Source organism: Mastigoproctus giganteus, chromosome 7 (assembly GCF_048544385.1).
Source record: "Mastigoproctus giganteus isolate SK-2022 chromosome 7, ASM4854438v1, whole genome shotgun sequence".
Classification (NCBI taxonomy): Eukaryota; Metazoa; Arthropoda; class Arachnida; order Uropygi; family Thelyphonidae; genus Mastigoproctus; species Mastigoproctus giganteus.
The window spans coordinates 127,935,319-127,962,525 of NC_143581.1; the positions used below are offsets into that span (position 1 = coordinate 127,935,319).

Below are 27,207 nucleotides of genomic sequence, written 5' to 3' on the forward strand. Positions count from 1 at the left end.
TAAAATCATAACAATCAGTTTTTAAGAAAGTATCGGAGGATGCTGAGAGTTATGTCAAAGCTAGTTATATCATTGCTAAAAAAATTCCAAAAAGTCGAAACCATTTTCTGATGGAGAATTTGTGAAGAAGTCCTTGTAGCAGCAGCTGAAGTTGTGTGCCCAAATAAAGCCAGTGCCTTCAAAAAGATAAGCTTGTCTCGAATGACCGTTACTAGGAGAGTAGAACTGGAATTGAATGTTGAGGAGACATTGAAAACAAAATTGCTAGCATGCAAATTTTACTCATTGGCATCGGATGAAAGCATGGATTTAACTGATACAGCTCAGTTGGCTATTTTTATTCGTGAGATCGACGACGAACTTAAAGTTTTTGAAGAACTGTTGGCTTTAAGTCCCTTGAAAGGAACCACAAAGGGAACAGACATTCTGGAACCTACGAAAACGACCCTGTGAGATTTTTCAAACTGATGTGATATCTCAGTTTGAAAATTACACACTGATTTTACATTAGTATCTTATATGACCAAACTTAGCCTGATTAAAGACTTTTATTTTGGCATAGTTGACATCAGGGAAATTTATAAGTATAGAAATAGAATAGAATCTTTAATTGCCATAGAGTAATATATAGTTGTTTCCTTCACAGCATAGTAATTCCAGAGAGTTTATAGATATTATAATACTATTTTAAATAACAATATTAGAAATATTAAAAGTGTATTACAAGCATACATTATAAACAGTATAAACACATTACTTTATATTATTTAAATCAGCGATTCATAATATTTTTCATATCCTAAGGAATTCTTGCTTATGAAAACATTTACAGGTCAGAAAAACTTGATAGTGAGGAGTGCACTTCAATTACCACTAAATTATTGTCAAGAAAATTTATTTGAAAAGAGCTGCTATATAGAGCAGCTTAAATTGTAAGAATAAAAATTCATTCTATTTTTCCTATCTGTTTTTGTATTCGTCATCATCTTCAGCCATTGTCAATCCATTACAGGATGAAGGGCTCATATTTCTAGTAACTATGGTCTTGTGCTTTCTGTTGCCATTGTACGTCGACAAATTTCACGATTTCATCGATCCAGCTCATCTTTGGTCTTGTTTCTTTGGCATTTAGAGTCGTGTATCCATTCCAAAATTTGTTTGGTCCATCTATCATCAGTCTTGATATGTGAACTACCCATTTCCATTTTAAGTACTTTGTTCTTTCAATCATGTCACAGACCATTCTTGGTTGGCGAATCTATGCACATATTTTTCAATTTCTTTTGGTTATGTTCAAAATTATCATTCGATGTCCATGTTTCACAACTATATGTTAGGACAGGGAGGATACATTGATCAAAAACTTTTAATTTGAAACAGAGTGGCACATTTGTCTTGAAGTCTGTATTAAGCTTTCCAAATTCTTGCATCCCAGTTTTATGTGTCATTCAATATCCATCATGATGTTTCCCTCTGTTGAAAAATCTTGTCCAAGGTAAACATACCTATCCAATTCTTCTAGATCTTTTCCATTAGCCATGATTTTGTAGTAAATTTATTAAACATAAGCTGATATCCACATTCAAACTGAACTTCTTGCTTTCATTCTGCAGTTCTTTAATGTTTTGTTGCAGTTCTTCCAGATCATTGGCAAAGAGAATGATATCATCTGTAAATCATAAGTAATTCAGGTAATCTTCATTTATCTTGAATCCTTTATTATCCAAATTTAGCTTGCAAAAAATTTCTTCTAAACAGGCAGAAAATAGTTTTGGGAAGAGTGTGCCTCCTTGTTAGATGCCTTTTTCTGTGTTGATCTTACAAAGGAGCTTGATACGCAAAAAATAATTTTGATATCATATATTTGAATTTCAGGAAGACTTTTGATACTGTTGCACATGGGACACTGCTGTACAAATTGGAGCAGTATGGTATTAAGGGCAAGTTGCTGCTATGGACAAAGGGATGGTTGAGTGGGAGAAGACAGAGGGAGGATTATTGATGAGAACTGCTTTTCTTGGACTAAAGTTATTAGGATTAGTAGAGGCATACAATGCAAAAAAGCAAGCTTATGCAGCATCAGCCAAAAAAAAAAAAAAAATCCTCCCATTTCACCCCACCATTCATTCCAAATGCCTGTCCAGCTCGGCCTTAAATTTATTTAGGCTATTAGCTTCCACAACAAAAGATGGAAGCCTGTTCCACCAATCAAATACCTGCTGGTTAAAGAAAAATTTTCGCACATCTGTTCTATAACTATATTTCCTCAATTTGAAACTGTCCCCCCTCAGGTTCTTAGTCTGAGCAAGACGAAGAATCCCATCAGCATTCAGCTTGCTCAACCCATTCAAGGCCTTATACACCTCAATCAGATCACCTCGCAGGTACCTACTCTCCAGGTGCTGCAATTTGCAGAACAAGTAAGCGCACCCCCTTGTTTTCTTGGTAAGAGCATCCCTTTATTCCCCTCACCAATCTTGTTACCCTTCTTTGTACTCATTCTAACAACTCACCATCCTTCCTAAAATGAGGCCTCCAGGCCTGTACACAGTACTCTAGGTGTGGCCTGACCATTGCCTTGTATAACAGGATTATCATCTCCCTGTCCCTGCTAGCAAAATTCCTATACAGCAGGTCCCCGTTATAACGCCGTTTGCTTTACGCTGATTCGCTATAAAGCTGTTCTTATATTATAACCCGTATCTGACTATAACGCTGTCACAGATCACTATAACACTCTTTTACAGATTGCATTTTTGGCATATTTAACGAAATCGTTTCATTTGATGGAGTGAATAGCTTGAAAATGAATAGCAAAACAGCATGAAAATGTTTCCCACGCCAACTTGAAAAATTTTCCCACACTCAATGAAATTTTCTTGCACGCTAATTTAATTGCAGTACAGTGACTTGTTACATAGTTCCGAGATCAACATTTTAAAAACTGATCAAGTATATTGCTTGTAATATTTGCGTTATATGCATTTATCCGAAGTCTAGTCATCACTCAGTACAGTATTAGACATTGTGCGTAATGGACAGTTTTCTTGAACATTGTATCATAATTAATGCAACCAACGCAGTTACATTTTCAAAGAGTTAATAATGGCCGATAGGAATGAAAAAGCAACAACGTCTAGGTGCAGTATGAAGACTATAAATGTAAGAAAAAGACTGAATTTGAAAATTAAATTAGACGTTTTGAAGCGAATCAATTGTGGTCAACGACAAGCGGATGTGTGCCATAATTTAGGATTGCAAATTTAACTGTAAGAACAATTATAAAAAAATAAAGAATTAATTTTAGCAGCGGGAAAGATAGCTGTTCCACTTAGGCCGGCTATTAGGATTGAAATGGAAAGACTTTAACTAATTTTATTGAAGATAATATCCAATGCAGAATTCAGTTAAGTTAAATATTATAAAAAAAAAAAAAGAGAGAGAAAAAGAGATTAGCCAATATGATTATCTGAAGAAAACTCACCTACAAAAAAAAAAAAAGTGTGGAACCATTTAAAACTGGTAAGGGTTGGTTGAATAGATTTAAAATCCACAGAGAAGCTGCAAGTGCAGATCAAGGAGCCGAAAGTTTCCTTGTTAAAGATCTCGAAACTTGTTAAAATTATTGAAGAAGGTTATTATGTGTTATACTTCTCAACAAGTTTTTAACATAGATGAAGCAGGACTTCTGTGGAAATGAATGCCTAAAAGAAGTTTCATACTGAAAGAAGAAAAACACGTGCCAGGTTTCAAAGCGGCGAAGCATCGGTTGACTTTATTGTTGGGTGGTAATGCTGCGGGGGATTTAAAATTAATACCCCTTTTAGTTTATTTGGAAGAGGGCCAAAGTTCAATCCAAAAATCGACACATTTTTCATGATTAAATTCATCAATTAAAATCAATTTTGATACGTAAGTAGTTACCACATGATTATATATGTATGTAATAAAGAATATTTTATATGTACAAATATTTGAATATTAAATATTTTGACCAATATTTGTGCATCTTTTCACTACCGTTTATTATTGATTAGGAAAATCCTATGGCACTGACCGCAACTTACAAATACATATGTTACCTTATGGGAATGCAGTGCTCGTTTAGAGCGGATTCACTTAGCACTCTGTTTTTCCGGAACGAATTATCAGCGTTAAGTGGGAGTCACCTGTATATCAAGTATATCGAGTCAGTTTGGTGTGAGATAAGCATTGGGAGATCAAAATTGAGAGTAGGAGTGTGCTATAGGCCTAATGACTCTGATGAGTATAATAAGAAACTATACAGAGAAATAGAGTGGGCCAGTAAATCAGAGAGTCTTATAATGGGGGAATTTAATTTCCCAGATATTGACTGGAATTTGGGGGCTGGTCACTCACACACTAGCAAGGCTTTTGTGGATTTATTGGATGATTGTTTTCTACATCAGCATGTTCGGGAAGCAACTAGAGGGAGTAATACTCTTGATTTGATTATCAGTAGTGATTCTTCATGCATTAAGAATCTCCAGGTAAATGAACCACTAGGTGGCAGTGATCATAGTGTGTTGAAGTGGGATTTACTCAAAGAGGTAACTACCATTAGGGGTAAAGGGAAGGGTTATTGCTTTTGTAAAGGTGACTACGATGGTCTGAGACAGTATTTAAATTCTATACAGTGGGACCAACTGATGATGTTACCAACAGGAAATTCAAAATGGGAAGCATTCAAAGAACTTATCTTGGAAGCTACTAGGCTTTACATACCAACTAAGAAATATTGTTCAAGGTTTAGGCCTAAGTGGATGTCAGATGAACTAATGAGACATATGGCAGAGAAGAAAAATGCATGGGATACATACAAATTAACACGTGAAACAGAAGCCTATGATAGATACAAGTTACAAAGGAACTTAGGTAGGCAAAGGCAGATTACGAGAAATCTTTGTCAAGGGATGCAAAGAAAAACAGCAAACAGTTCTTTACTTATGTAAACTCTAGAAGGAAGGGATGAATCAGATTGGTCCACTTGATATCGATGGGTCATCTGTTGATGATCCTGCTCAGGTAGCTAACAAACTGAATGAATATTTTGCATCGACATTCACACAAGAGGAGTTATTCAGCGAGGCGAATTCAACTCTGGCAGTAAGCTAGATAATCTTGTAATAACTGAGAGTTAGTGGAGGAGAAATTGTTGAAGATAAATACAAGAAAGGCACCTGGGGTGGATGGGATCTATCCAGTTATATTTAAGGAGGCAGCAAAGGAAGTAAGCAAACCCTTAGCCATAATTATGAGAGCTTCCTTGGACTCAGGGGAAGTACCCATGGACTGGAGATGTGCAAATGTGACCCCAATTCACAAAGGAGGATCAAAGGGCGATACAAGTAATTATAGACCTGTTAGTTTAACTTCTGTTCCAGGTAAATTAATGGAGGCACTGGTTAAAGAAGCACTGCAGGATCATCTAGACAAGAATTCAGTTATAGCTCAGACGCAGCATGGTTTTGTTAAGGGCAGGTCTTGCCTGACCAATTTGATTGGATGCTATGATGTACTATGATGTAGTCACAAAAGAACTGGATGCAGGGAATAACTTTGATATTATATATTTGGATCTTAGAAAGGGTTTTGATACTGTTGCACATGGAAGACTGCTACACAAATTGGAGCAGTGTGGCATTGGAGGCAAATTGCTGCTATGGATAAAGGGGTGGTTGAGGGGGAGAAGACTGAGAGTGGTAATCAATGGACACTGCTCCTCGTGGACTAATGTTATTAGTGGAGTCCCTCAGGGTTCAGTATTGGGTCCATTATTGTTTTCTGTATTTATAAATGATACTGATAATGGTATATCAAGCTTAATGTCCAAGTTTGCAGATGATATGAAGGTTGGCAGGGTTGTCAAGGACACTACTGACACTATGCTACTGCAAGAGGATCTGGAAAGGATGAGCAGATGGGCTGAGAGGTGGCAAATGAAGTTTAACATTGACAAATGTAAATTACTACATATGGGAAACAGCAACCCAAGAGCAACGTATCAACTCTGTGGTACTACACTGACAGTGGTAGAGAATGAAAGGGACCTGGGGGTGGTTGTACAGGCAGATATGGAGTTTTCTGAGCAGTGTAGATGGGCTGCAAAAGTAGCTCATGGTGTATTGTCGATGATATATAGGAATTTTTCTAGCAGGGATAAGGAGGTGATTATTCCCTTGTATAGGGAAATGGTCAGGCTACACCTAGAGTACTGTATACTGATCTGGAGGCCTCATTTCAAGAAGGATGTAGAGATGCTGGAATGAGTACAGAGAAGGGCAGCAAGATTAGTGAATGGAACAAAGGGATGCTCTTACGAAGAAAGGCTTAAGTTTTGCAAATTACAGTGTCTGGGGACTAGGCACCAGCGAGGTGATCTGATAGAGGTGTATAAAGCCTTGAATAGTTTCAGCATGCTCAATGCTGATGGGATTTTTCCTCTTGCTCAGAATAATCACCTGAGAGGGCATAAATTCAAATTGAGAAAAGACAGATGTAGGATAGATGTGAGGAAATTTGCCTTTAGCCAGCGGGTGGTTGGTTGGTGGAATAGACTTCCATCCCTTGTCATGGAAGTTGATAGCCTAAATAAATTTAAGGCTCAGCTGGACAGGTATTTCGAACGAACAGAGGGGTGAAGTGGAAGTGGTTATTTTTTATTTATTTATTTATTATTTATTTATTTATTTATTTATTTATTTTTTTTTTGGCTGATGCTGTATAAGCTTGCTTTCTTGCATCAAATGTCTCTACTAGTGCTAATGCTATCATTGACAAGACTCCATGACCTGCCCTGGTAGCTCGTCTTCACTGCTCAGCGAACTTCATATTTGGCTGCACAATTAATCCCAGGTCTTTTTCACTTTCCACTTCCCTGAATGTAGTACCACCCAGTTGGCATGTTTCTCTTCAGTTATTGCTACCCATATACAGTGCCCCAGGGGCTAATCTTGGGGACTTGACTAAGTGACTTATCAGAAGTGTAATTAGTGAAGTTTGATTGAAATTTCTTTATTGATTTGTTACGTTTCAAGTTTTCTGTTGCACGAAGTGCATAGACTAGCTGCCCTACGTTCTCGACGTCTGGGGTGAGCGGTTAGGGGTTTATCCCCCTAACCGGCTAAACGGGTATTGAGTTGGTGGGGCAGAGCGAATTTGGTTTAAAATTGTATTTTGTATTGTAAAGTTAAAGTTGTAAATAGTTGGCAATTACAGCCTTTTAATATGTTCGGTAAAAAAGTCGAGCGCTGGCTCTCTTTCCAAGAAAAAAGCACATATTGAGATGAAAGCGGATAGTGATTCAGAAGATTCAGAGAGTGGAAACTCTGAGGTTCAGGAAGAAGTGGAAGAAATAGTTCCTGAAGGTTCTGGGACACCACAGGATACAGCTTCTAAAAAGGGAAAGCAAGAGATTTGGACACCAGAAAAGAAATTAGAAATGATACATAGTATGAAGAAGTTGTTGAACTCTATGATAAAAAGTTCAGGACAAGGACCTGTGGTAACTGGGTTAGAAAAAATAGTGGAGGCACGAGAGAGATTAAGGGCTCTCCTATTACAAAGAGAACATTGAGTAACGGGCAATGTAGCAACCAAGATTATGGAAATATGGGATGATCTAGAAATGGTTATAGTAAAGTTGGAGATAGACCTACAAGTGAGTAGGGCTGAAAAGAAAGATACTCAAGAACAAAATAAAAAGGAATATGCTACGGTGGTAAAAGAAAAGTGTGCTGCAAAACCCAGGGTAGCAATTATTACTACCAAGAACAGTAAACATAAATGTAGTGAAGATATTAAAAAAGATCTAATTAGAAATGTGAGACCTGAACTACAGAATGTTAAAGTCCAAAATCTAAGAACTGTTCTGTATAAGAAGATCGTCCTTGAAGTAGAGTCAGAAAAAGATATAGATATGCTCGCTGATTGTCCAAAGTTTAAAGAACTAAAATCGTGTGTAGAAAAGGTACAGAAGCGAAATCCTAAAGTTTTGATTTACAATGTGGAACTAGATGTGAATAAAGATGAATTGAAAGAACAATTATGGATTAAGAACTTGAAAGATTATGGAGTAAACCAAGAAGTATGGTAGGGAGCTGTGCAGGGGGGTGGAGTGGGCCAGTGAATCGGAGAGTCTTGTAGTGGGAGATTTTGATTTCCCGGATGTTGGCTGGAATTTGGGGGCTGGTTGCTCGCACACTGGCGGGGCTTTTGTGGATTTATTGGATGATTGTTTTCTGCATCAGCGTGTTCGGGAGGCAGCTAGAGGGAGTAGTGCTCTTGATTTGGTTGTCAGCAGTGGTTCTTCATGCATTGGGGGTCTGCAGATGGGTGGGCCACTGGGTGGCGGTGGTCGCAGTGTGCTGGGGTGGGATTTGCTCAGGGAGGTGGCTGCCATTAGGGGTAGGGGGAGGGGTTGTTGCTTCCGTGGGGGCGACTGCGATGGACTGGGACAGTGTTTGAGTTCTGTACAGTGGGACCGGCTGATGATGTTACCAACAGCGGGTTCGGGGTGGGAAGCGTTCAGGGGGCGTGTCTTGGAAGCTGCTGGGCTTTGCGTACCAACTGGGAAGTGTTGTTCAGGGTTTGGGCCGGGATGGATGTCGGATGGGCTGATGAGGCGTGTGGCAGAGAGGGGGAATGCATGGGATGCTTGCAGATTGGCACATGGCGCAGGGGCCTGTGGTGGATGCAGGTTGGTGTGCGGCCGGGTTGCGGGGGGGGTTGGGCGGGCGAGGGCGGATTGCGGGAGGTCCTTGGCGGGGGATGCGGGGAGGGGCAGCGGGGGGTTCTTTGCTTGTGTGGGCTCTGGAGGGGGGGGATGGGTCGGATTGGTCCACTTGATGTTGATGGGTCGGCTGTTGATGATCCTGCTCGGGTGGCGGACAAAGTGAATGAATGTTTTGCATCCTCATTCGCACATGAGGAGTTGTTCAGCGGGGGGAGTGCCAGAGGTGTTTTCGGCTCTGGCGGTGAGCTGCAGAGTCTTGGAGTGGCTGGGAGTGGGGTGGAGGGGGGGCTGTTGGGGATAGGCGCGGGAAAGGCGCCCGGGGTGGATGGGATCTGTCCAGTTGTATTGGGGGGGGCAGCGGGGGAAGTGGGCGGACCCTTGGCCGTGGTTGTGGGAGCTTCCTTGGACTCGGGGGGGGGGTGCCCGTGGACTGGAGGTGTGCGGGTGTGGCCCCGGTTCGCAGGGGGGGATCAAGGGCTGACGCAGGTGACTATGGACCTGTGAGTTTGGCTTCTGTTCCGGGAAGGTTGGTGGAGGCACTGGTTGGGGAGGCGCTGCGGGATCGTTTGGACAGGACTTCAGTTGTAGCTCGGGCACAGCGTGGTTTTGTTGGGGGGGGTCTTGCCTGACCAACTTGATTGGGTGCTGTGGTGCGGTCGCAGAGGGGCTGGATGCGGGGAATGACTTTGATGTTGTATACTTGGATCTTAGAAAGGCTTTTGATACTGTTGCACATGGAAGACTGCTACACAAATTGGAGCAGTGTGACATTGGAGGCAAATTGCTGCTATGGATAAAGGGGTGGTTGAGTGGGAGAAGACAGAGAGTGGTAATCAATGGACACTGCTCATCGTGGACTAATGTTATTAGTGGAGTCCCTCAGGGCTCAGTGTTGGGTCCATTATTGTTTTCTGTATTTATAAATGATATTGATGATGGTATATCAAGCTTAATGTCCAAGTTTGCAGATGATACAAAGGTTGGCAGGGTTGTCAAGGACACTACTGACACTACACTGCTGCAACAGGATCTGGAAATCTTGAGCAGATGGGCTGAGAGGTGGCAAATGAAGTTTAACATTGACAAATGTAAAGTACTACACATGGGAAACAGCAACCCCAGAGCAACGTATCAACTCTGTGGTACTACACTGACAGTGGTAGAGAATGAAAGGGACTTGGGGGTGATTGTGCAGGCAGATATGAAGTTCTCCCGGACAGTGCAGACGGGCTGCAAGAGTAGCTCATGGAGTATTGTCAATGATATACAAGAATTTTTCCAGCAGGGATAAGGAGGTGATTATTCCATTGTATAAGGCAATGGTCAGGCCACACCTAGAGTACTGTATACAGGTTTGGAGGCCTCATTTCAAGAAGGATGTAGAGCTGCTGGAACGAGTACAGAGAAGGGCAACAAGATTAGTGAATGGAACAAAGGGGTGCTCTTACGAAGAAAGGCTTAAGTTTTGCAAATTACAGTGTCTGGAGACTAGGCACCAGCGAGGTGATCTGATAGAGGTGTATAAAGCCTTGAATGGTTTAAGCATGCTCAATGCTGATGGGATTCTTCCTCTAGCTCAGAATAATCACCTGAGAGGGCATAAATTCAAATTGAGGAAAGACAGATGTAGGATAGATGTGCGGAAACTTGCATTTAGCCAGCGGGTGGTTGGTTGGTGGAACAGACTTCCATCCCTTGTGGTGGAGGTTGATAGCCTAAATAAGTTTAAGGCTCAGCTGGACAGGTATTTTGAACGAACAGAGGGGTGAAGTGGAAGTGGTTTTTTTTTTTTTTTTTTTTGGCTGATGCTGCATAAGCTTGCTTCCTTGCATCAAATGCCTCTACTAATGCTAATGCTAATGCTAAGTATTCCAAGAAAGTTTCAACGTGATATCTGTGAACAAAGCAAAGAGCAAGAATTTGAATAACTGGATAGTGCAGATAGCAGGTCCTGTCCATAAACAGTTGATCAGAAAAGGAAAAGTGTTCGTCAATTGGTCTGCCTGTCGGGTCCGTGACATTGTCACGGTAACCCAGTGTTACAGATGCATGACTTTTGGCCATATTGCAAAGTCCTGTAAAATGAAAGCGTTCTGCGGACATTGTTCCACCGAAGGACATTCCTATAAAGATTGTGTGAACAAAGAAAAGCCACCTTGTTGTATAAATTGCAAACGTAGAAAACAGATAGCAGAACATAATGCTGTAGACCATACTTGTCCCGAATATGAAAAGGCAATGGCCTTAAATCGAAGAAGAACAGATTATGATTAGAGATTGTGCTGTGCTTGGAGAGAGACTCGGTGTGAGACTACAATTTTATTATGGTTTAAAATTTTAACCGCCATATGAGTAGAGGTCTTCCTCCACAAGGAAGGGGCGGTAACTGTGGTCACACGGGATATTTGCTTATCTCTGTGTGACCACAGGCTAAAGACCGATATAACGATCTATTTAATCAACAGAAATGTTTAGAATAATTTTGGCCTGATAACTATTGCAGTGATGATAAATCACACAAATAAAATTGCAATAAAACAAAAGATTAAGACTTTTGCGCAGATTGGCAATTGCCTGGGTGGCATACTGGAGGTTCTGTTTCTTAAATGGAATACCCATATACAGTATTTTGCATTTGCCAATGTTAAACTCCAGTTGCCACTTCTCAGCCCATTTTCCCAACTTACCTAGATCCAATTGGAGTAGCATACTGTCATTACTGTCGTTAACAACCCTGCCAATCTTTGTATCATCTCCAAACTTGGACATTAAACTTGATATACCTTCATCAGTATCATTGATAAATACGCAAAACAACAATGGGCCCAACACCAAACCCTGGGGAACTCCACTAATAACATTTGTCCACGAAGAGCAGTGTCCATTGATTACCACTCTGTTGTCTTCCGCTCAACCATCCCTTTATCCATTGTAGCAGCTTACCCTTGATGCCATACCTCTCCAATTTGTACAGCAGTCTTCCATGTGCAACAGTATCAAAAGCTTTCCTGAAATCCAAGTATATGATATCAAAATTATTTTTGGCATTCAGTTCCTTTGTTACCACATCATAGTTGTTGTTGTTATTTGATTTTTTAGGAGCATTAGCAACTAAGGCCATATTGCTCTGAGGATATGCGGTGGTCATTCCCTGACCTTTCCACATCCTCCGTATTTGGTGGTCATGGGTTCGAATCCCGCTCTAAGCAAGAAGTGTTTGCTATTAGCATTAGCATTAGTAGAGGCATATGATGCAAGAAAGCAAGCTTATGCAGCATCAGCCAAAAAAAAAAAAAACCCTCACTTCCCCCCTCCGTTCGTTCGAAATACCTGTATAGCTGAGCCTTAAATTTATTTAGGCTATCAACTTCCACAACAAGGGATGGACGTCTGTTCCACCAACCAACTACACTGGCTAAAGGCACATTTCCGCACATCTATCCTACATCTGTCTTTCCTCAATTTGAATTTATGCCCTCTCAGGTGATTATTCTGAGCAAGAGGCAGTATCCCATCAGCATTGAGCATGCTCAAACCATTCAAGGCTTTGTACACCTCTATCAGATCACCTCACCGGTGCCTAGTCCAAAGACATTGTAATTTGCAAAACTTAAGCCTTTCTTCGTAAGAGCAACCCTTCGTTCCGTTCACTAACCTTGTTGACCTTCTCTGTACTCGTTTCAGCATCTCTACATTCTTCTTGAAATGAGGCCTCCAAACCTGTATACAGTACTCTAGGTGCGGCCTGACCATTGTCTTATACAAGTGAATAATCACCCTGCTAGAAAAATTCCTGTATATCATTGATAAGACATCATGAGCTACTCTTGCAGCGCGTCTGCACTGCTCAGAGAACTTCATATCTGCTTTCACAATTACCCCCAGGTCCTTTTCATTCTCTGCCACTGTCAGTGTAGTACCACAGAGTTGATACGTTGCTCTGGGGTTGCTGTTTTCCATTTGTAGTACTTTACATTTGTCGATGTTAAACATCATTTGCCACCTCTCAGCCCATCTGCCCAACCTTTCCAGATCCTGTTCCAGCAGCGTAGCGTCAGTAGCATCCTTAGCAACCCTGCCAACCTTTGTATCGTCTGCAAACTTGGACATTAAGCTTGATATACCATCATCAATATTATTTATAAATACAGAAAACAACAATGGACCCAACACTGAGCCCTGAGGGACTCCACTAATAACATTAGTCCACGATGAGCAGTGTCCATTAATTACCACTCTCTGTCTTCTGCCACTCAACCATCCCTTTATCCATAGCAATAATTTGCCACCAATGCCACACTGCTACAATTTGTGCAGCAGTCTTCCATGTGCAACAGTATCAAAAACCTTTCTAAGATCCAAATATATAATATCAAAGTTATTCCCTGCATCCAATTCTTTTATGACTACATCATAGTATCCAATCAAATTGGTCAGCCAAGAGCTTCCCTTAACAAAACCATGCTGTGTCTGAGCTATAACTGAATTCTTGTCAAGATGATCCTGCAGTGCTTCTTTAACCAGTGCTTCAATTAATTTTCCTGGAACAGAAGTTAAACTCACAGGTCTATAATTACTTGTGTCAACCTTTGATCCTCCTTTGTGAATTGGGGTCACATTTGCATATCTCCAGTCTGTGGGTACCTACCCTGAGTCCAAGGAAGCTCTCATAATTATGGCTAATGGATTGCCTACTTCCTTTGCTGCCTCCTTTAATATAACTGGATAGATCCCATCCACCCCAGGTGCCTTTCTTGTGTTAGTAGTAGTAGTAGTAGTAGTGGCACTTGATGCAAGAAAGCAGTGTAGGAGCTTATGCAGCATCAGCCAAAAAAAAAAATAATAAATAAAAATCACACCATACCCTCCAATTGCCTGTCCAGTTCCTCCTTAAATTTATTTAACCTATCAACTTCCACAACGACAGATGGAAGTTTGTTCCAGCAATTAACAACCCGCTGGCTAAAGGCAAATTTCCGCACATCTATTCTACATCTATCCTTTCTTAATTTGAACTTATGTCCCCGTAGGTTCGTATTCTGAACAAGTGGGAGGATCCCATCAGAATTCAGCGTGCTCAACCCATTCAAGGCCTTATAGACTTCAATCAGATCACCGCGCAGGTGCCTAGTCTCCAGCCACTGCAATTTGCAGAACTTAAGCCTCTCTTGGTAAGAGGATCCCTTCATTCCCCTCACCAATCGTGTTGCTCTTCTCTGTACACGCTCAAGCAAATCTACATCCTTCCTAAAATGAGGCCTCCAGACCTGTACGCAGTACTCAAGACGTGGCCTGACCATTGCCTTATACAGAGGGACAATCACCTCCTTTTCCCTGCTAGCAAAATTCCTATATATCATTGACAAAACCCCATGACCTGCCCTAGCAGCCTGTCTACATTGCTCAGAAAACTTCATATCTGACTGCACAATTACTCCCAGGTCTTTTTCATTTTCTACCACCTTAAGTGTAGTACCACACAGTTGGTACGTTTCTCTGGGGTTACTTCTACCCATATGCAGTACTTTGCATTTGTCAAGGTTAAACTTCAGTTGCCACTTCTTAGCCCATCTGCCCAAATTATCTAGATCCTGTTGCAGTAGCACACTGCCATTACTGTCATTAACAACCCTGCCAACCTTCGTGTCATCTGCAAACTTCGACATTAAGCCTGATATACCTTCATCAATATCATTGATAAATATACAAAACAACAGTGGCCCCAACACCGAACCCTGTGGTACTCCACTAATAACATTAGTCCACGAAGAGCAGCACCCATTGATTACCACCCTCTGTCTTCTCCCACTTAACCATCCTTTTATCCATTGCAGCAACTTACCCTTAATACCATTCTGCTCCAATTTGTACAGTAGTCTTCCATGCGCAACAGTGTCAAAAGCTTTCCTGAAATCCAAGTATATGATATCAAAATTATTTTTTGCATCCAGTTCCTTTGTGACCACATCATAATAACCAATCAAATTTGTCAGACAAGACTTTCCCTTAACAAACCCATGCTGTGTCTGAATTATTGCTGCAGTCTTGTCTAGATGATCCTGCAATGCATCTTTAACCAGTGACTCCATTATTTTACCCGGAACAGAAGTTAAACTAACTGGTCTGTAATTATTCGTGTCACCCTTCGAACCTCCTTAGTGAATTGGGGATACATTTGCACATCTCCAGTCCGTGGGAACCTCTCCTGAGTCCAAGGATGCTCTCATAATTATGGCTAAGGGTTTGCTTAGTTGCTTTGCCGCCTCCTTTAATATAACTGGATAGATCCCATCCGCCCCAGGTGCCTTTCTTATGTTTAACTTCAACAATTTCTCCTCCACTTTGCTCTCAGTTATTACAAAATCATTAAGCACACTGCTACAATTTGATAACCTTCTTCCATTTTCAAACTGTAATGATTCCTCACGTGTGAATGTAGATGCAAAATACTCATTCAGTTTGTTTGCTATCTGAGCAGGATCATCAACAGTCGAACCATCGATGTCAAGTGCACCAATCATATTCAGCCCCTTCCTTTTAGAGTTTATATAAGTAAAGAAATCCTTGCTGTTTTTCTTAGCATCTTTTGCCAAAGATTTCTCGTAATCCGCCTTTGCCTGCCGAACCTCCTTTGTGACCTGATTACAGACTAGCTTATATCTGCTACAGGCTTCTGCGTCGCCTGATAATTTATATGCATCCCATGCATTTTTCTTCTCTGTCACGAGTCTCATTAGTTCATTTGATAACCATTTAGGCCTAAACCTTGAACAATATTTCTTCATCGGTATGAAAAGTCTAGTAGCTTCCACGATTAATTCCTTGAATGCTTCCCACTTAGAATTTACTGTTTGGAACATCGTCAGTCGATCCCACTGTACAGAATTTAAAAACTGTCTGAGACCACTGTACTCCCCTTTACGGAAGCAAAAACCCTTTCCTTTACCCCTGACGGTAGTTACCTCTTTGAGTAAATCCCACTTCAGCACACTGTGATCACTGCCACCTAGTGGTTCCTTTATCTGCAAATTCTTAATACACGAATGATCACTGCTGATAACCAGATCAAGAGTATTACTTTCTCTGGTTGCCTCTCGAACATGCTGCTGCAGAAAACAATCATCCAATAAATCCACAAAAGTCTGACTAGTGTGTGAGTGACCAACCCACAAGTTCCAGTCAATATCTGGGAAGTTAAAATCCCCCATTATAAGACATTCTGATTTACTGGCCCACTCTATTTCTCTGTACAATTGTTCATTGTACTCATTCGAGTCATTAGGCCTATAACACACTCCTACTCTTATTTTTGCTTTTGCAGTGCTTATGTCACACCAAACTGACTCAACAGTGCACTGTCCATCTATATCAACTGGATGCACTTCTCTTGATTTTATGTTTTTCTTAATTAACAGCATAACACCTCCTCCCTTTCTGTCCTGTCTATCCTTTCTGTACACATTGTACTCCCCAAATTCCAGTTCTGCATTCCTTATATCTTTGTGACACCACGTCTCTGCTATCCCAACAATATCCGCCTTTGATGTCTTGACCAACACTTCAAATTCATCAAATTTATTTACTATACTTCTAGCATTGGTATACATGCAAGCATACATGCTCCTATGCCTATTCCTCGTTACCCTAACACATCCCATATACCCAACTATTCCAGGATGACTGCCATCCGTCCCTGAAACCCCCAACACCCCTCGCTCCAGGTCGCTTCTTATTCTAATAGAAGTTGTGCAAGAATCACCTTCACCTCTGCCTGCGGTTACTGTTAAACTATTAGTCTTTGTATCCCCCCAAACTAGCAGTTTTCCGACCCACCTAACACTGCCTCGATAGCATCAGCAAATATTCTTGCACCCTTTCTATTTAAGTGTATCCCATCCCTGTAGAAGCAATCTCTCCTGTTAACAAGTACAGTCCAGGCTGAAAAAAATTCTACCCCTTGAGCCTTGCACAATCTTTCCAGGGCCGAATTGATCGACAAGGCTCTCATCATATAATCCCTCCTATCGTGTCTGGGCAGAATTGCAGACACTTTTAAATTCAACCCTAATTCTCGGCTTTTTTTCAACAGTGACCTGTACTTGTTGAGTAATTCTGCCGGTCTCCTACTCTTAATATCATTAGTGCCAACGTGTACAACTATATCACCTTTTGTGCCCTTGAAAGATGATATCCGCTCTACAACGTCATCAACCTTTGCCCCTGGCAGACATACCCTGGTCCTGTTCCACCTATCCATTTTACATAGCATGTTCCCCGTTTCCCTGACAATAGAGTCACCAACAACTAATAGTTCCTGTGGGACCAGCGCATTCTGCCTTGGGGGTTGCCGCTGTGTTGCGTGATGACCAAGTGCACGCTCTGGCGTTGATGTGGGCAGCTGAGAGCTTGATGGGCCCCTCAATTTATTTCCTTCGAGGGCATCCACCCTGTCCTTCAAACTCTCATATAGGCCCATAACAACGCTGAGTTGTCGCCTGATTTCCTTACACTCCTTACATCGCGCACACACAAAGACATCCCCCATGGCAATATCATGTTCCGTTCCAGAGAGTTCGGCAAACATTTCACAAGTTGTACATTTTTTTAGGCTGTGACGCGTTGGAGAATCGCCCCCCTCAGTTCTCCCCCGAGTCACAACACTCCTGCCACTTTGTGCCCGTTGCTTTGCTGCTCTAGTTCGGGGCATGGTAGTTTAAATTAATAAAATCAATAAATTAAATGTCAGTAGTATTTGAATAGAAACTATGAAATAGAAACAGTGAAGCGTATTACTATATAATTATGCGTTAGAGCTACCTAGCTACCTCAATTAAAAACTTTGAATTCCCTACAAAAACTTTGAATTCCCTATATACAAAAACAATGGCTACAAAAATCGAACAAAAATAACGGTTTTACCTATCGTAAGTAAAATCCACAAAAACTCTTTATCTAAATTAAAATAAAAAATAACCAGCGTAACTATAACTATATGACTACGTATTAAGTACAATATAAAACAACAATCATGTAAATAAAAGGCAAACACTTATCGTTTTTGCGGAGCCTGTAACTGTCAGCTGTAACTTATTTCAAGATTCTGTAGCTTACTGCTAGAGTTGAATACACCTCTGGCATTCCCCTCGCTGAATAACTCCTCATGTGTGGATGTATATGCAAAATATTGATTTAATTTGTTAGCTATTTGAGCAGGATCATGAACAGTTGAACCATCGATATCAAGTGGACCAATCTGATTCATCCCCTTCCTTCTAGAGTTTACATAAGTAAAGGACTCCTTGCTGTTTTTCTCTGCAACCCTTGCCAAAGATTTCTCGTAATCTGCCTTTGCCTGCCTAAGCTCCTTTGTAACTTGGTTACAGATCAACTTTTATCTATCATAGGCTTCTGTGTCACATGTTAATTTATATGTATCCCATGCATTTTTCTTCTCTTCCATATGTCTCATTATTTCATCTGACATCCATTTAGGCCTGAACCTTGAAAAATATTTCTTAATTGGTATGTAAAGCCTAGTAGCTTCCAAGATAATTTCTTTGAATGCTTCCCATTTTGATTTTGCTGTTGGTAACATCATCAGTTCTCCCACTGTATAGAATTTAAATACTGTCTCAGACCATCGTAGTCGCCTTTACGAAAGCAATAACCCTTCCCTTTACCCCTGATGGTAGTTACCTTCTTGAGTAAATCCCACTTCAGCACATTGTGATCACCGCCACCTAGTGGTTCCTGTATCTGCAAAATTATTTTTGGCATTCAGTTCCTTTGTTACCACATCATAGTTGTTGTTGTTGTTATTTGGTTTTTTTAGGAGCATTAGCAACTAAGGCCATATTGCTCTGAGGATATGCGGTGGTCATTCCCTGACCTTTCCACATCCTCTGTATTTGATGGTCATGGGCTCGAACTCCGGTCTAAGCAAGAAGCGTGTGCTATTGACTGCTGCTCCTGCCCACACCATAGTAACCAATCAAATTGGTCGGGAGGCTTGTCTGACTTGTTCCCATGCTGTGTCTTAACTATTATCTTGTCTAGATGATCCTGCAATGCTTCTTTAACCAGTGATTCCATTATTTTCCCCAGAACACAAGTTAAACTAATAGGTCTGTAGTTACTTGTGTCACCTTTTGAATCTGCTTTGTGAATTGGTGGTACATTTGCACACCTCCAGTCCATGGGGACCTCCCCTGAGTCCAAGGAAGCTATCATAATTATGGCTAAGGGTTTGCTTACTTCCTTTGCTGCCTCCTTTAATATAACTGGACAAATCCCATCCACCCCAGGTGCCTTCCTTATGTTTAACTTCAACAATTTCTCCTCCACTTTGCTCTCAGTTATTACAAAATCACTTACCTCCCTCTTAGTGTTTGATGAACTTCTGGCACTTCCCTCATTGAATAACTTCTCATGTGTAGATGCAAAATACTCATTCACTTTATCAGCCACCTGAGCATGATCATCAATAGTCAACCCATCTATGTTAAGTGGTCCAATCTAATTCAGCCCTTTCCTTCTAGAGTTTACATAAGTAAAGAACTCCTTGCTGTTTTTATTTGCATCCTTTACCAAAGATTTCTCATAATCTGCCTAACCTCACTTGTGATTTGATTACAGAATAGTTTATACCTGCCATAGGCTTCTGTGTGTCACCTTATACGTTATATGCATCCCATACATTCTTCTTCTCTGCCACTAGCCTAATTAATTCATCTGACATCCATTTAGGCCTAAACCTTGAACAGTATTTCTTATTTGGAATGAAAAGCCTAGTAGCGTCCAAAATTAAGTCCCTTAAGGCTTCCCATTTAGAATTCTCTGTTGGTAACATTATCAGTTGATTGCACTGTACAGAATTTAAAAACTGTCTTAGACCTCTGTAGTCACCTTTATCAAAACAAAAGCCCTTCCCTTTAGCCTTGATGATAGTTAAATCTTTAAATAATTTCCACATCATTGCATTGTGATAACTGTCGCCCAGTGGTTCCTTTATCTGCAGATTCTTAATGCACAAAAATCACTACTGATAATCAGATCAAGAGTATTACTCCCTCTGGTTGCCTCTCGAACATGTTGCTGTAGAAAACAGTCATCCAATAAATTCACAAGAGTCTTGCTTGTGTGCAAGTGACCAACTCACAAGTTCCATTCAATATCTGGAAAGTTAAAATCTCCCATTATAAGTCATTCTGATTTACTGGCCCACTCTTTATTTCTCTGCACAATTGCTCATTAGATTCATTTGGCCTATAACACACACGTACTCTCATTTTTCCTTTCCTAGTGCTTATTTCACACCAAACAGACTCAACACTGCATTGTCCACCAACATCAATTGGACACACTTCCTTAGATTTTATGTGTTTCTTAACTAACAGCATAACCTCTCCTTCCTTCCTGTACACATTGTACTCCCCAAATTCCAATTCTGCACTGCTTATATCTGTGTGACACCATGTCTGATATCCCAACAATATCTGCGTTTGAGGTCTTGTCTAGCACTTCAAGCTCATCAAATTTATTAACTATACTCCTAGCATTGGTGTACATGCAAGTATACATGCACCTGTTCCTGCTCCTAGCCACCCTAATGCAGCCCATGTATTTACTTGTTCCACTATTACTCCCAGCACTCCTGGAAATCTCCATTACCCTGCTTTCCAGTCTGCTGCCCATTCTAATGGAAGTAGTGCAAGAATCACTTTTGCCTCTGCCTGCGGCCACTGTTATCCTTTTAGTCTGTGTATCTTCCCACGCTAGCAGTTTTCCATTCCACCTAATACCGCCTTAATAGCATCAGCAAATATTCTTGCACCTTTTCTATTTAAGTGTATCCCATCCCTGTAGAAGCAGTCTCTCCTGTCAACAAGCACAGACAAGGCTGAAAAAAAATTCTATCCCTTGAGCCTTGCACAATCTCTCCAGGGCCTGATTGATTGACAAGGCTCTCATCATATACTTCCTCCTATCATGTCTGGGCAGAATTGCAGACATTTTCACATTCAACCCTAACTCGCGACTTTTTTTCAACATTCACCTGTACTTGTTGAGTAAATCTGCAGATCTCTTACTCTTAATGTCATTAGTTCCAACGTGTACAACAATATCACCTTTTGTGCCCTGAAAAGATGATATATGAGCATGTATATCATCTTTTCAGGCAGACATACCCTGGTCCTGTTCCACCTATCCTTCTTGCATAGTATATTCCCCATCTCATTGACAATAGGATCACCAACAATAACTAGTTCCTTTGGGACCAGCGCCTTCTGCCTTGGAGATTGCCTCTGTGTTGCCTGACGCATAAGAGTGAGCTCTGTCGTTGAGCTGGGCAACTGAGAGCCTGATGGGCCCTCATATTTATTTCTTTGAGGGCATTTACCCTACAACTCAAGCTCTCATAGACACCCATCAGAACGCTGAGTTGGCACCTAATTTCTTGACATTCCAGACACCTAGCACACACGAAGGCATCCTCCTTGGCTAGATCATGTCCTGCTTTAGTAAGGTTGGCAAACATTTCACATTTCACACATTTTTTGAGACTGTGATGCATTGGAGAATCGCCCCTTCATTTCTCCCCCGAGCCACAGCACTCTCACTAGTCTGTAATTTTTGCTTCACAGCTCTAGTCTGGGTCATGATTTCCGTTTAAATACAATTTAATTAACAATTTCATTGTTAATTAAATTGTAGTCCAGTCCTCAACGAAAATGTAGTCCCTCAACGAAAGAACTGGTCTCACACCCGATGACATTTCCACCGCCCTCAGACTGTGCTTAACAGGGGGTGCGATCATATTTAATGACTCAGTCTACCAGCAGATACATGGCACGGCCATGGGTTCCCCGGTCAGCTCAGTCACAGCAAACATCGTGATGGAGGAGTTAGAGGGACGTGCGTTTGCACACGCACCTGATCACATCGCCTTTTGGTGTCGCTATGTTGACGATGTGTTCGTGGTCATCCCTAGAGACTCAGGTCAGCGACTTCTATCATACCTCAACTCACTATCGCCCTTCATAAAATTCACGATTGAGCTGGAGTCGAACAACTCTTTACCATACTTAGACACACTTGTCCGACGTGAAGGCACATACCTGAGGACTACAGTTTATCGTAAGCCCATGTGTGCTGGCCAGTTTACCAACTTCCGGTCAGCACACGCGCGAGGCCACCTCCTCTCCACGGCCCGAACCTTGCTTACTCGCGCCTGGACACACTCCAGCTCCGCTGATGAAAGACGCAAAGAGGTCACTAGGGTCAAAGTAGACCTTACGAGGTGTGGCTACCCCATTGACGTCCTCGACAGGTGTGATCTACAGACACGTGACATCGTGACGACCAGCTACAACACCAACAGTGACGAGCCATCCACAAGGGCATTCATCCCATACTACCCCAACCTGTCACAACAGATCGGCAGAATCCTGAGAACGCACGGAATAAAGTGCATCCAGCTCCCAGGCAGGAAACTGCGTTCTTTCATTTCCAACGTGAAAACACCTGTCCCCACCCTTCTGCAGAGCGGTTTAGTCTACCGCATCTCTTGCCGTGACTGCACTAGCTGCTACTTCGGAGAGACTGGACGTCGACTCGAGAAACGTCTCTCGGAGCACAAAAGAGCGATCCGTTTAGCGGATATAGAACACTCAGCTATCGCCGAACATGTCTGGACAACCCACCACGACATCGACCCACACCGCGATGTCGTGGTGGTAGACAGATCCCACCATTACCTAAAGCGTACCTGGTTGGAATCATTAAATATAAAATCTTCGGATAAATCCTTAAACAGGAACAGTGGTTACCAAGTCAACCCGATCACAGAGTCAGTAGTTCTGTCATTGGACAAGCGCTGGCCACGTCATCATGCGTCACAGCCACAGACGTCAACAAACAATTAAACCTCGCGTCTCACGCACCTGGCAGTGCACATCTTCATTCCAACTGCCATTCATGTATTTTAATTCTGACGAAGGCTACCATATAGCCGAAAGCTCATATATTTCTGCTTTATCTGTACGCTCTGTGTTTAAGCTACAATAAATTCCTCAGTCCCCCTCATAATTCAATGCTGGGCCAGTTGTTGTTGATATCAGGCTTAATATATAAGTTTCAGATGATACCAAGTTGGAAGGATGGTTAATAGTAATCAAGGTAAGCTACTGCAACAAGATGTAGAAAAATTAGGCAGATGGGCTGAGAAATGGCAGTTGAAGTATAACTTTTACAAATGCAAAGTACTTTATATGAGAAGCAAGCAGTGAACCCAGATTAAAGCTGCTGGTTAATGTACCAACTGTGTGGTACCATACTCATGGCAATGGAGAATGAAAAAGAACTGGGGTAATTGTGCGGTCAAATAGGAAGTTTTCTGTGGTGCAGACAGGTCTGGCCCATGGGGTTTTTATCAATGATATACATGAATTTTGCCAGCAGGGATAAGGAGGTGATTATGCCATTGTATAAGGCAATGGTTAGGTTACAGGTTGAGTACTACATACAGACATGGAAGCCTCATTTTAAGAAGGACATGGATCTGTTGGAACAGTTTCAGAGAAGGTGTGTAATGAGGTGTGCAAAAGGGGTTACCTTGTCAGGAAAAGGCTTCAGTCTTGCAAATTGCAGTGTCTGGAGGCCTGCAATGAGATCTGATTGAGACACCTGGCAAGAAGTTCTGATTGAGGTGTTTAAAGCCTTGAACAGATTGAGTAAGTTCAGTGCTGATGGAATCCTTCATCTTGCTCAAACCACACACACACACACACACACACACACACACACACACACACATGTGGATCATAAATTCAAATTGAGGAATGATGGTTGCAGGCCGGATGTGCAGAAATATGCTTTCATTTAGAAGGTGGTTGATTGTTAGAAGAAACTCATCTGGTGGAAGCAAGTAGTTTGAATAAATTCAGAGTAGAACTAGATAAACTCTTAGAGTTGGACAGACAGGTGAAGGGGAAAGTTGGCTTTTTTTTGCTGATGTAGAAGTATCTTTCTTGCATCATATACTACTATTAATAACAATAAATTTGTTGCAATATTCTCAGATTAAAAGTTATTCACAATAGAAATACAGAACATTTAAATTTATATTAGTAGACATTTCAATTAAATAATTTTTAAAAGTTATCTGTTTTAGTCTTCTTCAAGTGTGTCATTTCATTGTCTCTTCAGATTTTTCCTTTTCATGTCTTTGTCACAGGATTATGTGAATACTTACAGATTTATGCTGTGATAATAAAAATATAAAAATTTGTTTCAGGCAAAAAGGGTATTTTGTGTATTCTAATTGAAATAACTAAATTAAAGTAATTTCAGCAGTTATTTTAGAAGGTTTAGCTCTTTTGACAGTTACTTGCATATAAAGGTTAAGATTTAAAATATTATTAATAAATTAGGAAGACATTTACAAATATGACATTAACTTCATCATCTAGGCAAGTCAGTATGAAAGGTAGGCAAAAGTCATCTCCTTTTCTCCTCCTCCTTCCTTATATATAAACTCTTTGTCTGACATTCTTGGTTGAAAATTAAAAAAGTTATCAAAAAACATCTTTTATTCAGTTAGTATGTATGTTGTTAAAATAGCATATGGTGGTTTTTTGAAATTATATGTAAACAATACAGTAAAATCCAAAACTCTGGTTCCACTACATGCTTGTGCAACTAAGTTGTCTGTAGTGTGTTTATTGAAGAGTTACTTTTCTTGCTACACCACTTATTCGTTAAATGATTATTTGTTAGTCAACCATGACTACAAACAATCATTCTTATTTGCTGGCATTGTTATTTTTCAATGAATGATGTTTCTCTTTATTTTCAGAAGGCTGTTTCAGAGTATACTGCACTGAAACAAATTGAATTTTATCTGCTACTGGAGTGCATGCTTTCACCATACATTACAATTGTTTCTCCTTAATAAACCATGGTTAGTAGTATACTGAATGGTAAATTCTTGCCATTAAAACTGGTTCTCCATCCAAATGTGTTAAGAGTGTGTTTTGCACACTGAGCTTTAGTGGAATGGGTAAGTTTTAACAGTGTTTTAACATCTCCAGTAGGGAGAAAACAGTGGCACTTCAAGGTCACTCATTTGGCCTTCTCTTCCATTTCATTAGTACAGACTGGAAGGCCAAGTGAGTGGCTTTGATCCACCTATTGTTTTTATCCCTATTTCAGTGGGAAACCAAGACATGTAGTGGCATCACATTTTTCTTTTTTTGTTCTACCAATGGTTCTGTGCTGTGTTTGCACAATCATGTGTATATCCTATACTTATTTTTTAGCCATGAAGATACTGCTGAAATCTCAATAAATGCAAGCAATAGGAATACGTTCTACAAAGATGAGAGTAACTCCATGCATGCAGTTTTGATTCTGAAACATATTACGGCCGAATTGTACAGTGCTTTTGATGGTATTTACGATCTTCAAAAAACTTGTAAGTTGTGTGAATGCAGTCTTAATTTTTAATAAGTTTTGTATATACAAAAAATTATTTACTTGTTTTTCCATACATAATTTTTTTTAAATTTTGTCTTCTTGCTTTGTGGCATCCTTCTCCCTTATTTAGGAATAGAGGTTAAGCACACTAAAGATCTGAGAGAAAATGAAGCCATTCTTAATGTGAAACAGGTTTAAATTCTACAGTGGATGTGTAACTTTAACCTTCCTATAAACATACCACTGTGAAATATATTTTAATATTAAAATTTTATAAATAATGAACGGTCATGATTCTGCTGGATATACTGAACAGAAATATAGAAGTTATTTGATTATGGATTTCATAAGTATCTTTATGTACATTATGAATAAATTTAATTCATATACTACTTATATGATTAATGAAAATAGCCAGTTCTGAAAACTCAACCCATTTGTTAATTAATATATCTAACCAAAGCTCTATTTCCTGTGGAAACAATGAAAAAAAAATTGTAATGCATTCCTGGTGGTCTAGAGAATGCATTTTCATCGGCGCCTCCGTAGCCAGGTGGGAAGGAGCAGCAGTGCGTAGCACATGCTTCTTGATTAGACCGGGGTTCGAGCCCGTCACCACCAAATACGGAGGATGTGGAAAGGTCAGGGAATGACCACCGCATATCCCGGAGCAATATGGCCTTAGTTGCTAATGCTCCTAAAAACCAAATAACAATAACATAACAAATAACAGCACTTTCATCTCCTAAAATATACATCAAAAATAAACACAATAGAACAGAAATCAGTCAATATGTTATATAAAATAAGATTTCATTTTTTCATTCAAGAGGAGTGATTCCATTCCAAGAAATAACTCAGCCTACAAGTTATTTCTTGTTAGGAATTTTTTCCTGCCATAAAGTGCGGTTCAAAGTGTCTTGGCCGGTTAAGCCTCGGGCTGTCATGCACTCCCATACGCCATCCATCCATGTCCTCATAGGTCTTCCTCTTCTCCTTCTTCCAGGAGGTATCCATTCCATGATAGCCTTTGGATATCTGTTTTCTTGCATCCGTTTTACATGTCCATACCATGTTAGACGCTTTTTTTTGATGGTGTCAATAATAGTCTTTTTCACTTCCATTTTTTCCCTTATGTCTTCATTCCGTTTTCTGTCAAGAAAACGGAATGAAGACATAAGATCAAGAGAAAGTAATACTCTTGATCTGGTTATCAGCAGTGATCATTCATGTATTAGGAATTTGCAGATAAACGAACCACTAGGTGGCAGTGATCATAGTGTACTGACGTGGGATTTACTTAAAGATTTAATTACCATCAGGGGTAAAGGAAAGGGTTTTTGCTTCCGTAAAGGCGAGTACAGAGATCTCCGACAGTTTTTAAATTCTGTACAGTGGGATCAACTGACGATGTTACCAACAGTAAATTCTAAGTGGGAAGCATTCAAGGATTAATCGTGGATGCTACTAAAAGTTTCATGCCTATTAAGAAATATTGTTCAAGGTTTAGGCCTAAATGGTTGTCAAATGAACTAATGAGACTCGTAACAGAGAAGAAAAATGCATGGGATGCATATAAATTATCAAGCGACTCAGAAGCCTATGGCAGATATAAGTTAATCTGTAATCAGGTCACAAAGGAGGTTCGGCAGGCGAAGGCAGATTACGAGAAATCCTTGGCAAAAGATGCTAAGAAAAACAGCAAGGATTTCTTTACTTATATAAACTCTAAAAGGAAGGAGATGAATCTGATTGGTCCACTTGACATCGATGGTTCGACTGTTGATGATCCTGCTCAGATAGCAAACAAACTGAATGAGTATTTTGCATCTACATTCACACGTGAGGAATTATTAAGGTTTGAAAATGGCAGAAGGTTATCAAATTGTAGCAGGATACTTAATGATTTTGTAATAACTGAAAGCAAAGTGGAGGAAAAATTGTTGAAGTTAAACATAAGAAAAGCACCAGGGGTG

At 40.5% G+C, this 27,207-nt stretch overlaps 1 protein-coding gene across 1 annotated transcript in view; it reads left to right on the forward strand.

Annotated features, from left to right (window-relative positions):
* The window catches only part of LOC150083189 (glypican-6-like), a 303,750-nt gene that overhangs the window by 191,607 nt on the left and 84,936 nt on the right, over positions 1–27,207 (forward strand). The window contains exon 8 of the mRNA XM_090378424.1: positions 25,075–25,229. Within this exon, the coding sequence (XP_090234550.1) occupies positions 25,075–25,229 (155 nt within the window). The remainder of the gene's footprint in view (positions 1–25,074; positions 25,230–27,207) is intronic.